This window comes from Neodothiora populina (genome assembly GCF_041146345.1).
Source record: "Neodothiora populina strain CPC 39397 chromosome Unknown canker_contig_1, whole genome shotgun sequence".
NCBI lineage: Eukaryota > Fungi > Ascomycota > Dothideomycetes > Dothideales > Dothioraceae > Neodothiora > Neodothiora populina.
Genome location: NW_027191419.1, coordinates 373,452 through 389,473, shown reverse-complemented (window position 1 = coordinate 389,473; position 16,022 = coordinate 373,452). Strand labels below are relative to the sequence as shown.

At 52.0% G+C, this 16,022-nt stretch overlaps 5 protein-coding genes across 6 annotated transcripts; 3 read left to right on the top strand and 2 right to left on the bottom strand.

The window, feature by feature from the left end:
- Positions 1-150: 150 nt before the first annotated feature.
- Positions 151-1,571, top strand: AAFC00_000105 (uncharacterized protein; the record flags this gene model as incomplete). Its single annotated transcript, XM_069340208.1, has 4 exons — positions 151-226; positions 286-438; positions 500-1,299; positions 1,494-1,571. The coding sequence occupies 4 exons, from the start codon at positions 151-153 to the stop codon at positions 1,569-1,571; spliced, it is 1,107 nt and encodes a 368-aa protein (XP_069196296.1).
- Positions 1,572-2,495: 924 nt separating this feature from the next.
- Positions 2,496-4,362, bottom strand: AAFC00_000104 (uncharacterized protein; the record flags this gene model as incomplete). Its single annotated transcript, XM_069340196.1, has 3 exons — positions 2,496-2,804; positions 2,862-3,939; positions 4,019-4,362. The coding sequence occupies 3 exons, from the start codon at positions 4,360-4,362 to the stop codon at positions 2,496-2,498; spliced, it is 1,731 nt and encodes a 576-aa protein (XP_069196295.1).
- Positions 4,363-9,057: 4,695 nt separating this feature from the next.
- Positions 9,058-11,516, bottom strand: AAFC00_000103 (uncharacterized protein; the record flags this gene model as incomplete). The annotated part of the gene is made up of 2 exons (XM_069340185.1): positions 9,058-9,145; positions 9,226-11,516. The coding sequence occupies 2 exons, from the start codon at positions 11,514-11,516 to the stop codon at positions 9,058-9,060; spliced, it is 2,379 nt and encodes a 792-aa protein (XP_069196294.1).
- A 691-nt stretch (positions 11,517-12,207) lies between these two features.
- On the top strand, positions 12,208-13,209 carry AAFC00_000102 (uncharacterized protein; the record flags this gene model as incomplete). Its single annotated transcript, XM_069340173.1, has 4 exons — positions 12,208-12,228; positions 12,468-12,602; positions 12,664-12,770; positions 12,828-13,209. 4 exons carry the CDS (start codon positions 12,208-12,210, stop codon positions 13,207-13,209), a joined length of 645 nt encoding a protein of 214 aa, XP_069196293.1.
- Positions 13,210-14,157: 948 nt separating this feature from the next.
- On the top strand, positions 14,158-15,762 carry AAFC00_000101 (uncharacterized protein; the record flags this gene model as incomplete). 2 transcript variants are annotated; one of them, XM_069347883.1, is made up of 6 exons in its annotated part: positions 14,158-14,284; positions 14,338-14,370; positions 14,422-14,484; positions 14,555-14,776; positions 14,842-15,018; positions 15,095-15,762. In XM_069347883.1, the coding sequence occupies 6 exons, from the start codon at positions 14,158-14,160 to the stop codon at positions 15,760-15,762; spliced, it is 1,290 nt and encodes a 429-aa protein (XP_069196292.1). The 2 variants fall into 2 exon arrangements, with proteins under 2 accessions (XP_069196292.1, XP_069196291.1); XM_069340162.1 differs by having other exon boundaries at positions 14,540-14,776.
- Between the last annotated feature and the right edge of the window lie 260 nt (positions 15,763-16,022).

The following is a 16,022-nucleotide window of genomic DNA, read 5'->3' as shown; positions in this document are numbered from 1 at the left end:
GTATCACGCGGCGGGGTGGACTCTAATCGATAGGTAAAGAGTACATATATCATATTGATTCGCATATCCAAACTAAATTATACCTGCTGTTTTCGAGTTTACCTGTTGTCATAGAACTTCCACATCATCTGTTGTGAGCCCTAGCACAACATGGCTGTTAAAGTGAACGAGAACAACGTCGAAGTGGCCTCCCCAGTGGTTGTCAGCCTCGAAGATCTGCAAGTGGGTGAGCTATGCCACAACCCTCCATGATAACACAATATTGAGAGACTTATTGTGCCTTAGGCCGTGTTACATCTACACAATTAGAGGAGGCTTTTGGTCCCGACTCACTCGGAATCATCGTCGTGAGCGGGCTGCCCTCGGATTTTGTCACTCTCAGAAAGAGACTACTCTCCTACTCATCATACCTAGCGAATCTGCCGGCGACTGAATTGGGTATATAAACACGCGAATCAAAATTCAAATGATAAGCATCAAACTCACCACGTGAACAAAGTAAAGCTCGAATCGCCAGAGTCCAAGTGGCTAGTCGGATGGTCCTGTGGCAAGGAAACCCTCAAGGACGGCCGCTATGACACCTTGAAAGGCAGCTACTATGCGAATCCAGTACACAATGCGGACTTTGCTCGAACAGCCCTCGAGAAGTATCCTGGCCTTCCCGAGTACACTGCACCAAATGTCTGGCCCAGTACAGACGTGCTTCCGGGCTTCGAGACGACCTTCCAACAATTGTGCAATCTGATAGTCGACACAGCTGCCTTGGTGGCCAGAGCATGTGACGGGTATGCGTCGAGCAATGTCCCAGACTACCCAACCGGCTATCTCGAGCGCGTCGTCAAGACCAGCATATCCACCAAGGCTCGACTCCTGCATTACTTCCCCAGCCCATCGGCTGATACACCCCAAGACCAAGGGGTCAGCGCCACCGCTGCTTCCGAGGACGACTGGTGCGCCACTCATCTAGACCACGGCTGCCTCACAGGTCTGACCTCCGCCATGTTCGTGGACGAGGCCCAGAACCCCCCCTCTCAGGCACAGACTCTCTCGAGGGTCGAAACGCCCCTGCCTGAACTCGACCGCTCACCGGACCCCAGCGCGGGACTCTATATCCACTCGCGCTCAGGCAAAGTGACGAAGGTCAACATCCCCAAGGACTGTCTCGCCTTCCAGACCGGCGAGGCCCTCGAGGTCATCACCAAAAGCCGGTTCCGCGCCGTGCCGCACTTTGTCAAGGGAGTCGCGCCTGGTCGAGGTGGTGGCAAGATCGCTAGAAACACTCTTGCTGTTTTCACACAGGTACGTGTCCAATATCTCATTTCCACATCACTACTACCATCCTGCCTATTCCCCAATATCCCCAAACGCACCATTCTAGACTCCTTCCGGCGAAAGCCTTATTCCTCTGTTTCTATTACGGGCCGACTCTTCTCTATACGAGGAAAGCAAAGAAAAGCACCAAAGACTAACCGATTCTCTTATCTCGAAAACAGCCAAATCTATGGGAAATGGTAGACGAGAAGCGCGACTTTGCGACTTTTGCAAAGGAGATTGTGGAGAAGAATCACTAAAAGGTTCACTAAAATCTGTCGCTTTTCTTCCCCCCCCTTTCCTTCTTTTTCACATAGCCTGTGAAATGTAGCTCAGCTTCAACAAGTAAAATCAATGAATAGCTCCAATACCCAGCAGCGAAGTAGAGGATAGATTCGAAGTGAGCGGGGGATGCATGGTAGCACACACACGAAGTTGCGGTATACACAAACATCCACACATGCATGCATGACTCTACGGACCAGTCTAGACCCACCGAAGCAAGAGAGAGAGAGAGAGAGAGAGAGAGAGAGAGAGTGGATGATTTGAAACAAAAGTTCGGTTTTCTCTGCTTGGTCATCTGCAAATATTACAATGCGAAAAGAAAGTAAAAAGAAACCGTGTCTCGATATCGTCAAGAATCCAATCCAATCCCAGGAAAAAACCAAACAAGCGCCTGAACTACTCTGAAAGCGCTCTTTCTGCTATAATTTTGCACCACTAAACGCCAACTCCGCCAGGAAGAAAAACAAAGCAACCGGTCCTCTCTGTCGCTGTCGAGTGAAAGGGACCAGTAGCGAAAACAAAAGACAGAAAACGGGCCGAAACCGAAAAGTGCGAGTCGACAAACTTTTTGAATGCACAATCTATGCGGGTATCTTAGTGGGAGATGATGGGGGAAGTGCGACTCAGAGCACTAGGGTATAGAATATATGGGCAATCATCGGTCCCGCCGACACCGTAAAACAGTACCGAATGGCAAATTTAGGCAAGCAGGTGACCCCGTCGACAAGAATGGAAAAGCAGGCCTGCGATTTGCAAGATTGCGAAGGTGGCAATGAGCAGTTTCGTGAGTCGAGAGCAAGAGCGGAGCGTGGTGGCCAACGTCAAGATGCAGTGGTTTCCCTGGAACCGAGTATCCGCAATTACTCTTGTAGAGGCTCAGAATCTGACGCGACACGAGGTCAGTAGCCCATGCCTTCTACGCCCATCGATAGACCTGCACCGGCAACATTGACATTGGCCTGGAAGGTGTTTGGTACCCCGGGAACAGCAGAGGGGTTGAGCTTCAGCTCTGGATTGCAAGGAGGCGAATGTTGACGGTGATACTTGAGGCCGTTCAGGTTCTTGTATCTCTTGCCGCACACTTCGCAGCGATACGGCTTCTCCTTCTCCATGCCGACGGTACCGGGGTAGGGTATGGAAGTAGTGGGATCGACGATCGAAAAGGTGCCGTCGGGGTTTTCTTTGAGTTGCTGATTTTGATGACCGTGCTGTGATGTAATCAGTATCGAGATCGCATAAGTGTGACGATCAGAAGATTAGCTTACCTGTTTGTGGTACTTGAGTCCGTTCTGGTTCTTGTAGGCCTTCTCACACCCAATGACAGGACATCTGAACGGCTTAGCCTCCTCACCAGGGAAGCCGAATCCAGACATGAGTTGTTGTTCGCGGAGGCGCTTGGCCAGTTCGCTGTTGTTGGCAAAATGGTTGCCGGCCAGACCGTTCTTGAAGCCGGCAAATCCACCTCCGCCACCTTGCTTGCTCAGTAGTCGTTTCGCAGGGTCGTCGATGCACAAGGGAGAGTCTCCATTGCCCACGTTGCCATCTCCAAATCCGAAGTTGTCGGGGTGTTGCATCTGTCCATTGAATGCAGTGTTTGAAGTGTCAAAGTTGTAGTTCAGATCCAGCTCGCCAGGTGTATGCGGTGCGGCGGAGTCGGGCGGGCTGACATTGCGAGAGGCGGTTGTCTGGCCAAAAGTCGGTGTGTTGACAGAGGACACGGTAGGGTTGTGACCGAGCTGGACAGTCTGGCCAGGTTGAGGAGTGGTAGGAGTGGATGTTGCGTTGGTGTTGGCAGCGGCGGCAAACCCTTGTTGGTTTTGGAAGGCGCTCGCCATGCCGATGTTGAGCGACGGCGCCCTAGACTGCTGACGGCCAAAGTTGGGTTGCGGGTGATAGTTGTTCTGGTAAGGATCTTGCACAGCAGGAGCAGCAGATGAATCATCCATGTCCATGTCCATATCGTCCATGTCAGCGTCGGAGTGAAGGGGATCACGCACCAAGCCCTGAGAGAGGCCTGAAGGGTGGTTGAATTGGGGCATGTTTGATGTAGGGGCTTGCTGTTGGTTGGAGTTTTGTTGTAGAAGGGCGGCGGCGGTGCCTCCATTGGTGTTTCGCGCGTTGGCGAACGTGTTCAGTTGGTCTTTCGGCGTGCGGCCCATGGTCTGTGTGGGTACGCCGGCGTGTGCCTCCTCGTAATGTTGTAATAGTTCGTGGAGAGAGTCAAGGGTGATACCGCAGCAGATGTAGTCTTTCATGAAGTTGGCCTCCATCTTCGGGAGGTAAGAAGACGAGTGGAAAGACGGCGACTGGAACTGGTAGGGTGATGTGCCCGCCATGAGAATGCTAAAGAAAAGAAATGGACGTCAGTCTTGTCGACACAATAGATGAACACGTCTTGTCACGAATGCAGGAATAGCCTTACTCGTCACGGATGAAGCTGCCTACTGACAGACCGCCCCAGCTCATTCCTCCCATCAGGCTACCAGCCAGGTTCTGGCTGTCGCGTCGTTGCGCGTCTCGCATGGAGATCGGGCGTGAGTGGAAAGAAGTACCAGGTGCTAGAGAGCCGTGGCGAAACTCGCTGCCTCGTCGCTCCATCGCTGGGTTTAGGGAAAGATGACTATCGTGGTCAGCAGCACCGTGATGGTGGCCATTGCTGCGGCTGCCCGCGCCAGCTGCTTGGAGTTGGGTCGTCAAGTTGGAAGTTTGGTTTGGGGGTGACGCGCGAGGCGTGGCGATGTCTATTGGTGACGCCGCGGAAGACATGGCGGCTGGGAAATTTCGGTTCTTGGGAAATTCGGTCTGGTCTACTTCGCTCGGCTCCTCGTCGACCAGGAAGATCAGATCCTCGAGCTCGAATGGGGACTTATTATCGATGGAGTAAGACGGAAACGGATTCGCAGGCACGCAGGCTTCTGTCTGGTGCTCAAGCGGATGCTGTGGGAATTTATTCTCGAAAGTCCGCCACTCCCGGAAATGTGAGTGGTAGATTTCAGAGTCGACGGCGACCGTAGGACGGCTATATAGACTGCTGGCTGGACTGCCGCTGCTGCTGCTGCTGCTGCCTCTGCTGGATACAGACGGCGAAGAGGCAAGCGAAGGTGTGGGAGGTGAGGATGCGATGGAGGAAGAAGTGCAAGTGCCTTCTCTCTGTGTCTCTGTAGCTACCGCTTCTGCTTTCGCTGCTGCTACACCTGCTGCTTCTGCTGCTAATGCTGGTGATGAATCCAGGTTGGCGGGTGAAGTGGAGAATAATAAGGGTAGTCGGTAGGGCGGATATCTTTATTAGTCACTAGTCTAGTGTCAAGGGCAAGGGCCTCGGCGAATGTCTCGAGTCGGCAACCTCGCAATTATGATTGACGTGGGCAAGTGGACAGATCCGCTCAGGAACAATATGTCAAAGTGACGGGAAAAAAGTGGTACGTTTGTAAGCGCGGTCTGCCAACTCTGTCAAGGTAATGACGGCTGCTTTCTCTGCTTGCTTTCTGCTCTGTTACGGGACTATCTGTTCTGCGCTCTGTGGCAACAACGAGTGGTTGGTCGTTCTTTTTTCCTTGGAGGAAAGGATGATAGATTATGGGCAACGGGAAAAAGTCTGGGGGAAAGACAAGGGAAAGCTCTCGAGCGATACTCGTCGATAGATATGTATCTTTATTCGTCGACTCGAATGATGGCACCTCGCCTTGCACATTGCTTTACCTGGCTTGTACCATTCCAGTGACCTACCTAGCATTCTGACACTACTTAGCTGTCAGTTAGTTGCGTGCAACCGGCGGCGTTCCTTTGAATCATTGCCTCGTGAATATGAAGGGCGCCACTCGCAACCGTCCCATATGCAATGGCTTCGCTTCGACCGGCAAACCTTCTTTAGGCGCTAATCGTATCAGGACTCGTGCTCCAGCCAATTGACGTGTCTGTCTCGTCTTGCCATAGCTGGCTTGGCAAATGATCCCAATCATTGCGTCAACTTTCCCATGCAAGTTGGACCGGGATGGTGTCTAAATCGTGCTTGCTTCACAATTCGCGGATCCGTGCGCTCAAAACTCCGAGGTGAGACTTTCAAAGTCGTGAAGTTTAGACGTGCTGCTCTCGCTCGGTACGAACACAAGTAATTATCCCTCGCATATGTCTGCCTCCTTTCGCTTGATCGACGAATAACGTAACTCGACTTTCCCTGACTATGTGCGCATATTGCACTGTACGCTTCCGACCTGTCCATTTTCCGAACTCCTCTACTCCTTTCTTCTCCAGCTCTGGGGCCCCTCTCTCGTCCATCTCTCTTGTTTCCCCAATCCCATCACATCACATCAAAGATCTTCGCCGACGCTCTGCGCAATCCAAGACGGAACCTTGTGCTGCACCGTCGATTTGGTGGCTGGGCAGATCGCAAGTCATCTTATGCTCCATACCGGGGAAGCACCGGCTGCGTGCAGCGTTCCCTGACCCTTCCCACACTTAGCGACTTTCTGGAACCCTTCTCTGGAACTTTCTCTGCCCGTTGTGCCCATTTTTAAATGCCACCGCTATGGGGCCATCCATTACACCGGGAAACCTTTGTGCCATGACCAACGGGTAGATGCTGTGCTTTCCCTTGATGCTGGGCAACAATAATGGGTTTGTTTTATTCCCATCATCTATTATTCCGCTGTCGACCATCCTATACCCTTTCTTCAAAACAAATGTGTATGAATACGACGCACGGCCTGATTGATTGGCTGGTAAAATGTGTGATTTCTCTAACCTTGACGCTTAGAGCCATGCTCGGTTATATAAGTCAGGACCGTGATCGATGTCGATCAACCGCAATTGTCTTGCACCCTTGAAGGCACACATGCCCCCGGACGAACCCTCTGCCATGATACAGTTGGAAAAGCAATCATAAATGCATTGCATCTCCATTGTTTCGTCGCTCTCTTCTTGTTCTCCACTCTTGATCTGACAATGATGTAAATCGATCTGCGTTCGAGTAATATAAGTTCGAGGGACAATGGTTTCAACGGCGTGAAGCAATAGCAGCAATAGCAGCAGCAGTCGCAGCCTCGTGTCTCTTTTCGATATCATATCAGTAGTCGAGCTACAAGCTCGACTGTCGCCATCCTCTACTCGTTATCGCTATTGCTCGACGGTCGTGTTTCGTGTCAGACGTTGTCCGCTGCCATCCGTGGAGGATGGGGTGGGATCTGCCGACGCCGTCGTCTCCCTAAGGGTAACCCTCAACAGTCTACAGAGTTTCTTGTACGAGCTATGCTTACAGCACTACCCAATCCTCCTTCCCAGCCAACATCCAGGTGAGCCTGTGCAAAGACGTGGAACACAGCAAGCACAGCAGGGGTACTTGTGCTGGCGCTCTCACATGGCGGGTTAGGGTAAGGTAATCTTGCTTAGCTCCAGGGTCGTGTGAAGTTCGGACCTTGCGCCTCCGCACCACCCTCAGGCCCGGTCGCCGCCCACGCCTTTGACCGTCCGGGCTGAGCTGCACACCTTGGTACTGGACCGTCTGTGTATCCGACACCCATGCCTCATGACCTACATACAGTAGCTTGTTCTAAGTCAGAGGGGGTGGTAAGTCACGGCAATCTGAATAACACCCAGTAGTTTCACCGGTTCTACCGCCTCCGCGAGTCTTGGCGACTATATGGACTGGCTGCAATAAAAAAAGACTTGAGACCCTTGAACATAAATTACAGTACTCCTACACGAAGAAAGGCCGGCCGAACGACCTGTGACCGCTTGGGCAAAAGAGCTGTCAGGATTACAAAGGTAGGGTACATTTGTGGAAAGTCTATGTGCTCCGTACCTTATTGACCACGTCGACCGGCGGATCTCAAGTCGTAAGACAAGTCGTCGCCTTAGGAAGAAATGACCGGCCCGGAATCTTGCGCTTTGACACAATGGTCCCCGTGGTTTAACCCAAGACATTACTCGGGATTTGTTCGCCGTGACTCGGCTGGCTTGACTAGTCTCACCGTACTTAGCTGTTGCGCGTGAGTCGGGGTATTCATTTACGATGGATATTGCTTCCTGGCGAGGCCTGCCACCAAGGTCAAACAATAGTGTGTACAACTACCTTTGTATGTGGACTGTTGACCGACCTGCCTTTGGTGTCGTCCGAGAGTTACCGTATTGGGGACAGTCGAGCAATAGCCGCGACCACTCCTATCTCTTACCGTTCAAGCCGCGGGTTCACCGGCTTCTCCAACATTACAGAACGGGAGACCTCGTTGCTTCAGAGCTGTACGAAAGTGTAAAGCAATAATCGAGGAGCTAGATAAGATTGTTGGGCGCGTATTCTCGATCGTGCCCTACCTTTCCCTTTACCCGCCCATCACAAGTAGACGCTTGCAATGGTGGTTCAGACACGACCACTGTATGTTGTCAGAAATAATGGAGCCCATTGTACGCATCGCGAAGGCCTTCACCAGAGTCTGGTTCGCGATCACCGAGTGACTTCAATCGTAAAGGTCCAGCTCCACGGAAATGTCCAACCAAGAAATACCGCACCAGCTAGCCGCAGCCGCAGCCGCCGCCGCCGCCTAGCAGATAATATGGATTGCCAGGGCAAAGAGGCAAGGTAAGGTACCCTGCTGTCGTGTAGGTGTACCTTACCGCATGCTTGTCTGCGCGGCGTCTGTGCTGATGACGCACATTAGGATCTACGACGTCCGTAAGAGCTATTGTACTGTTACCTTAGGTATGGCAAGCTTGTACAGTAAGGTACCTTACTTGTGCCACATGCTTGCTTGCTTGCTGCTCTGTACACTACCTTAAGGTACTAAGTATGCGGATCTGTGACGCGACCATATAATCCGCCAAGGGATTAATTGTGCATCATCCAGGTGTTGTGAGATTCTATGATTTTCCTAACACTTTTTTTTGTTGAACGCGAGGATAAGAGATAGCGAGCAGTCCCCCATTTTACAGATTCGTCTTTCCCTTTCCTTACCAGGTTCCTAGCGTATATTCCCATGTCAATTTGCCCTCTTCTGCTCGTCCTTTATATCGTATTATGATAGGTCGAATGTGCTCCTGGAGACCCGTCCGTCTGTCCGAAGGTCGTCGCGAGGGCCGTCCGGTCTGCATGCAACCCCGCAAGCCATGTAAAGGGCGCACATCATCTCACCCTTTTCTTTGCACGAATCAGTGTGTAACCTGTTTATTCTATTGCGAGATCGTGCATGCATGATGCAAGCTGAGATACATGGTCCCATAGCAGCAGTTTACTTTATTGACTCGATTTGAGGGGGGGAGGGGGTAGTGCGTTAGCTCTACAAAGGATAGGTTAGATTGGTAGGTAACCATTTGATTTAGCCAGAAGATAAGCCAGGCCCCCCCCCCCCCCTGCGTCCCACTCTGGTCATTGAGCCACAGCTGAGGACATTATAATCGTCTTTCACAAAACGTGTCTGTATATAATTCGGCACGTGTCGCGTAAAAGAACTACGTCTATAACCAGCTACATGTTTAGCCTTCCGCCTCGATCTCGTAGCTGTTGGACTTGTGCTTTGGCACGAACTGGAAGTCCTTGTGAGCTGGGCCAAGGAACATTTCACTACGTCATATGTTAGCCGACGTTCGTCACCAAGGATGTTGTTGTTCAACAACATGGGGTCCACGTAATAGTGTACTGACCTAATCTTGATCCAGTCCTTGTAGTTCGGACTGGCGAGGAGAGTCTCGAGTTCGTTTCTGCCACGATACGCAGGGGGACGATCGCCTAGGCGAGGAGGCAGATGCTCCAAAAGTCCAATGGGCACGTATCTACAACTGAAGCTCAACCACTCAAGCAGGAAACGACGGGTGACGCCAACTCCAACCTCGTCCGATCCCCAGTTCTCCAAGCCGTATCGTACGAATTGCTCAATGTATCCCAGTCTCTCTGATGCGCTCTTGTCGAGGTACTGGTTCGACGCAATTTCCTCGAAGATCCACGGTTTGATCAGGGCGCCACGTCCGATCATGACGGAGTCGACCTTGGAGTGCTCGATGGCGTTGTAGTAGTCAATATGAGAATAGCAGTCTCCGTTTCCGCAAAAGTAGACATTTCCGTTGTTGGAAGAGGTCAGATCTCGGTCGTCGGCCTGTCTGATGGTATCGGTGACCTTTGCTTGCTGTTCCTGGAGTCTGTTGATTGTAGCGGCACAATCTGCGATGTACTCCCAGTCGGCATCACGAGTGTATCTCTGCTGACGGCTTCGGCCATGGAGTGTGATGGCTGCTACACCGGCGGGCCCTTCCCCAATGTCGACGGACTCCTCGCCGCCGAGAACAAGACGCTGCACAAGCTTGTCGGCGGTCGGATGGTTGTCTCTCGTTCCCATGCGGATCTTGACCGTGATTGGGACTTCATTGGACACCGCGTTCATGCCTCGGAGGATTTTCTCCAACTTTCCGGGTGAGTCCAACAGAGCGGAGCCTGCTCCCTGGCGATAGACAAGATCGATGGGGCAGCCGCAGTTGAGGTCGATAGCCCGCAAGTAGGGGCAGTTGGCGGTGAGGACTTCAGTGGCCTTGAGAACGTTCCAGGGCTTGTTTCCAGCGAGTTGGACACCGAATTTGATGTCTTTGGAATTGTCATACGACTGAACCAGTGACTTCGGCGTGTACCTTGGAGGCTTCAGCTCGGACTCGTGAGCTTTGACGAGAGCCCACTCGCCTTTCTCGCCCTGGATGAGTGGAAGACCCATGGCCATCTCGGACCAGGTGACTTGAGCACCAAGGTCAACTGCAAGACGACGGAAGGGCAGGTTACCCTGGGTGGTCAATGGAGCAAGCACGGGCGTCTCAGCTCCATAGTATATGCGTCTCTTCTCTGATGGACGGAAAGGCGGATCGGTGAAGGCAGCTCTGACGTCCTGCTTGGTGTCTTGTTGCTCTGTGGTGTCGTCCGTCGTAGCCTCAGCCTTGACGGATTTGTAGTACCTGTCCACTTCACTCTGTCTCTTGTCCAGCCAGGCAACGTAGGCCTCGGACTTGGGCAGCTTTGTCTTCTTCTTTCTCAATTGGATCTTGACCGACATGGGGACAATGTTGACAACACCGAGGCCTTCCTCTTCATCCTCCTCAGCGGCTGAAGCTGATGGGTTAGGCTTCTCGATCAGCACCAGCTCTTTGCGTCCATCCTCGGTGTCTCGCTCTGTCGAATGCGATCCAACAAATCGGCATTTCCAGCCAGCGCTGCACTTTCCCTTGATCTGGAAAATGGGGCACTGTGAGTTGAAAGTCGTGAGATCCGCTCTCTTGCCTTTGGAGAGATAAGTGCGCAGGTTGTGCTCGAACCTGCAAGAATCGCCGAACTGGCACTCTTGCGGAGAGAACTCAGGCGAGTAAGTGCGCGATTTGCACAATTGCAGTTCATCTCTGGAGCTTCCGAAAGTCCTAGCTTTGTTTTGTCCGCGCTCCTTCTTCTTCTTGTTGCCGCCGTCGTTCTTGCCACCGGCTTCGGCAGCGTCGTCGTCGGGTACGGCTGATTCGGCGGACTGATCTGGCTTGCGTGTGACGGGGTTCTCGACGAGATACTCTTTCTTGATGGGAGCAGCACCCTTCTGCCTCTGCATTGTCGGCGCCTCAGCTCCACCGCTTGTAGTCGCAGTTTGATTGGCCTGCTGTTGGTCCTCCACGAGATCCTCGTTGTGCGTCTTGATGCGCTTGGCTGGGTGACCTGCATCCTGCGAGTCGATCTCGGCCGCCACCTCCACGCCCGCCACCGGTGCAGCTTCTGACAGTGGTATGCGCTCGATCTTCTCAGCGCGAGTGACGGCGGAGTCACCAGGCAGCACCTCCCGCTGAGGGTGGACATCTGCTTCGCCCTGGCCTGGTGCTGGTCTCTTCAAAGTCTCATTGAGTGCCAGAGGATTGTTGGTCAGGGGCGCGGCTGAATCCGTCGCAGCGCCATTCAGCGACTTTGCTGCGTCACCGTCCATTCTAGCGAAGACAAGTGAACTGATGTGCAGAGGAAGAGGAAAGGTGGTTAGTGCAGATGTGCAAGAGCTGGCAGAATCAATCAACCTTTGCGGACGTGATTTTTTATCGATAAGCAGCAGCCGCGGGAAGACATTGCCAAGCCTGCCATTATTGTATCAGCGAATTGTCCAGTCATTTGCCACACTGTACTGAGAGTTATCGTACGTACTGAAATGTACCTCGAATATTTGCTCAATCTCTGCTGAAAAGGCCCACCTCTCCGTCATCTAAAATTCCAAATCTCTTCCTCTATTCAGACACAATGTCATCGAAAATAGCCCTCGGCCCGAGCGCACAGAGCCCTCATTACAATGACGTAGATTAAACACTCTACCACGTCTGTTCCAAGCTTCTACCTTACCTTACTTTGCATACAAGAGCCACCTCACCCTTTCCTGTCTCCATCCATCCCACTTTGCTGCTTTCCAACTTCTGCATCAATCTCGTGATCGATCGTTTGTCTGATAGTGTATCTCTTGTTCCTAAAACGTACACCTGAAGCATCTGCATTCCCGGTTTCATATCATATACACCACCTATCGTGACCCACTTGGCTGGCACGTCCACAGTTCAATCCCCCAATCAATACCCACCTCACAAAACACACCGACAGGGTTATCGAGCAGATCAGCTCAATTTATTTAAGTCATCATGACTCTCTACTACAGCCTTGTAAGTGACTACTGCCTCTCTGTTCGATTTTAGACCTTTCTCTATCCACGTCTACGCCAAAACTCTACCAAGCACGTATACTCCCTCGAGCTCTGTCTCGGGTTTCTGCCTCTGCATACCAACATGGCGGGCTTGATCTACTCTCCGGTGCTGTTTTCTGCATTTCTCTGACTTCTGTCCATCTGCACATCCCTGTCTGCTATCTGCCTCGTGCTCTGCTGACGATAGCTTTCTTCTAGGTATTCGGCCTTTTGGTCTTCGAGATGGTCGTCTTCATGTCGCTCATCATCCCCATGCCCTTCACCTGGAAGCGCAAGCTTTTGACTTTCATCTCCGAAAGTCCAGCTATAGCTAAATTGCAGTATTGGATCAAGGTATCACTCTCTTTAATGGTCGACCGAGTGCGTTTGCCATGCTAAACATCGTTTGTCCCAGATCACTTTCGTCTTCATCTTGATCCTGTTTATTGACAGTGTCAACCGCGTTTACCGCGTCCAGCTTGAGCTTTCTCAAGCTGCCAAGGGAGCAGCCATGGGTGCTGGGTGAGTTTTCTCACCTTTCTTTGAGCCTCTTGACACGACGCTAATCCTGCTATACAGTGCTGCTGCCATTGGTGGTCCCGAACGCATGGAGGTCCAGGCTCGCAAGTTCTACTCTCAACGCAACATGTACCTTTGCGGCTTCACCCTCTTCCTCTCCCTCATCCTTAACCGTACCTATACCATGATCCTCGACGTCCTCCGCCTTGAAGAGGAGAACAAGCGCATGAAGGGTGACCCCGCCGTCAGCAAGGGCAAAAGCGCTGGTGGTCTCGACAACGCTGGTGACATGGGCGAGATCGGCCGCCTCAAGCGTGAGCTTGCTGCCAAGGACCGTGACATCGAGACTCTTAAGAAGCAGGCTTCGGGTTTGTCTGCAGAGTACAACCGCCTCGGTGACTCTGTCTCTCCCGCTGACAGCACTCCCAAGAAGGACCGATAGATGTCCTGTAACTTATGACGTCTTGCGGTGCAAATTTGGAATTCGACCCGTCCAAGAACGAGAACACGTCATTTGGTCACAAAAAGCCGAACTCGAGGATACATTATCATGTAAACCCAAGAGCCAGTATCAGATTCCTTGTAAACGGGGATTCATCCTCGTGTAAAGTTAAAAAAGAAAATGCAAATAGAGAATATGATTTCTTTGCTCATTCGATTGGATCTGATTCTGACCCTATGTCACGACACAGTGCATCTGACAAGATTGACCTCCCGTTACAGACTTTATGCCAATAACCTCCTATACTCATTCGACTTTGTATAGTCGAATAGGCACCTCGCCTATCCCTGTCACTCTGAAAGGATGTGAGTGGAAGGGTGCCTAAAGTGCATACTGAACATATGGCTACCAAAACGGCTGAGTCGGTCTATTTCCATACCCTCCTCATTGTTCTCGGCGGCTTATGCATAGATATTATAGCAATTGCTGGACCCAGAACAATATCGACGACCACTGAGCGGCCTTGAACACCTATAAGTCACATTATGGCTGATGTTTAAACGAAGGAAGCACGGGCAAAGCACAGACGTTGATCATCAACCTCAAACAACCTACAAGCTCGCTTGGCCTTGGAAACATCCCTTTACGATATACATCCACCTTTGAAATATGCGAGGGGTTTCACCTACGGCCGCTCTAGATTTGCATGTCTAGCGGAACCACTATAACGAGATCGCTAAGCATGATCCAGACTAAGTAAAGTCCCGCCACTGGCGACAATGATATAACCATGCTTGCCTCTTCCTCACTCTCTCTTCTACGTGCCATTTTTCTAGTGATACAGCTCAGGTAGTTGTGTTTCTCTGTCTAACTTTCTTTTTTTCATTCAAGTCGCTCATTTGACCAAATACGCTCATTCTCTTTTGCATTGTCTTTCTCTAATCCAACATGCATTTTTCTTCAATTACAGCCCTTCTTGCGGCTTCTTCCCTTGCCGTAGCAGCTCCTGCGCCTCGTTGGCGCACCAAGGTCAAGCAGTTCCACAGACGTGCTGAGGCTTCTGCGTACGGCCAATGTAAGGCAGACTGGAAGTAAAATGATGCACAAACAGAACTGACACGCTTCCAGGTGGTGGTGTGGGCTGGACCGGTGCCACCACATGTAAGACTGTAACAATACTGCGCATGGCACACATGAGCTGACCATATGCAGGTGTCTCGGGCTGGCAGTGCGTTCAGGCGAATGACTACTATTCGCAGTGTGTCGAGGGACAGGGTCAGTCGAACAGGGAATCGAACATGAAGGCAGGATTGATACTGAAAGCAAGCAGCCACTCCCGTCTCAGTCGCGAAGACAAGTGCAACTCATGCAACAGTGGCCGCCACCAGTGCTGCTCCGATAAAGCCGTCTTCGACCGTCGCGTCTCACGCTAGCTCTGCAGCCCCAGCTACGTCCACCAAGGCAGTCAAGGTGGCCGCTGCAGGCGCCACCGCAGCTGTGCAGCCTTCCGACAGCATCAACAAGCTTCTGATCGCAAAAAACAAGAAGTACTTTGGCGTGGCTACCGGTAAGAACGAATCGCGGGGTCGGGCCCGGGTGCAACTTGCAGAAATATGACTAAGTGCACTACAGATGAGAACCGCTTGACTGTCCAAGACAACGTCAAGATCATCCAGAATGACTTCGGCTGCGTGACCCCCGAGAACAGCATGAAGTGGGACGCAACCGAAAAGTCCCGGGGCGTCTTCAGCTTTGACGAAGCAGACTACCTCGTTGACTGGGCTGTTGCCAACTCGAAGATGATCAGAGGTAAGTTCGCAACAGCATAGAAAGAAAAATGACGAGAGAACGACGCGGACTAATCCCCCCTTGTGAATGTACATAGGCCACACCCTGGCATGGTACTCGCAGCTCCCATCATGGGTATCCCAAATCAGCGACGCCACGACTCTGACCAGCGTTCTGAAAACCCACATCAGCACCGTCGTAGGCCGCTACAAGGGCAAGATCTACGCATGGGACGTAGTAAACGAAGCCTTCAACGAAGACGGCAGCCTGCGCGCCAACGTCTTCTACAACGTGCTAGGCGAAGACTACATCAAGATCGCCTTCGAGGCCGCCCACGCCGCCGACCCGACCGCCAAGCTGTATATCAACGAATACAACCTCGACAGCGCGACCTACGCCAAAACCACCGGCCTCATCAGCCACGTCAAGAAGTGGATCGCCGCGGGCATCCCCATCGACGGCATCGGCTCGCAGACCCACCTGCAGTCCTCCAGCTTCCCGACCGCGGCCAACGAGCCCGCGGGCCTCAAGGCCGTCTGCGCCGCCGCGCCCGAATGCGCAATCACCGAGCTCGACGTCGCTGGCGCCGCTGCCGCCGACTACAAGACCGTCGTGCAGGCGTGCTTGGACATCGAGAACTGTATCGGTATCACCGAGTGGGGTGTGCGTGACACGGACTCGTGGAGGGCATCGTCTACTCCTTTGCTGTTCGATGGCAGCTTTAAGCCCAAGGCAGCTTACACGGCTATTGTGGATTTGTTGTAGGGCTGGAGACGTTCACAACTGCTGTAAAATGTCACGTCAGAGGTTCTTCTTCCGCAGTGGAGATCAGGATGCGATTTTGCCAGACAAGAAACTGAATAGAATAATCGGCTGAAACAGTGTCGTTGTTACAGTGGCTGAGAAAGTAAATCATCTGACAAGAAGCGGAAGAAAGAACTCTCTTCCATCTCTCATCGTAACCCAAACAACAATACCGGCACCCAAAAAGAAACATCACTTGCATGTATTCCAAACCAAAAAAA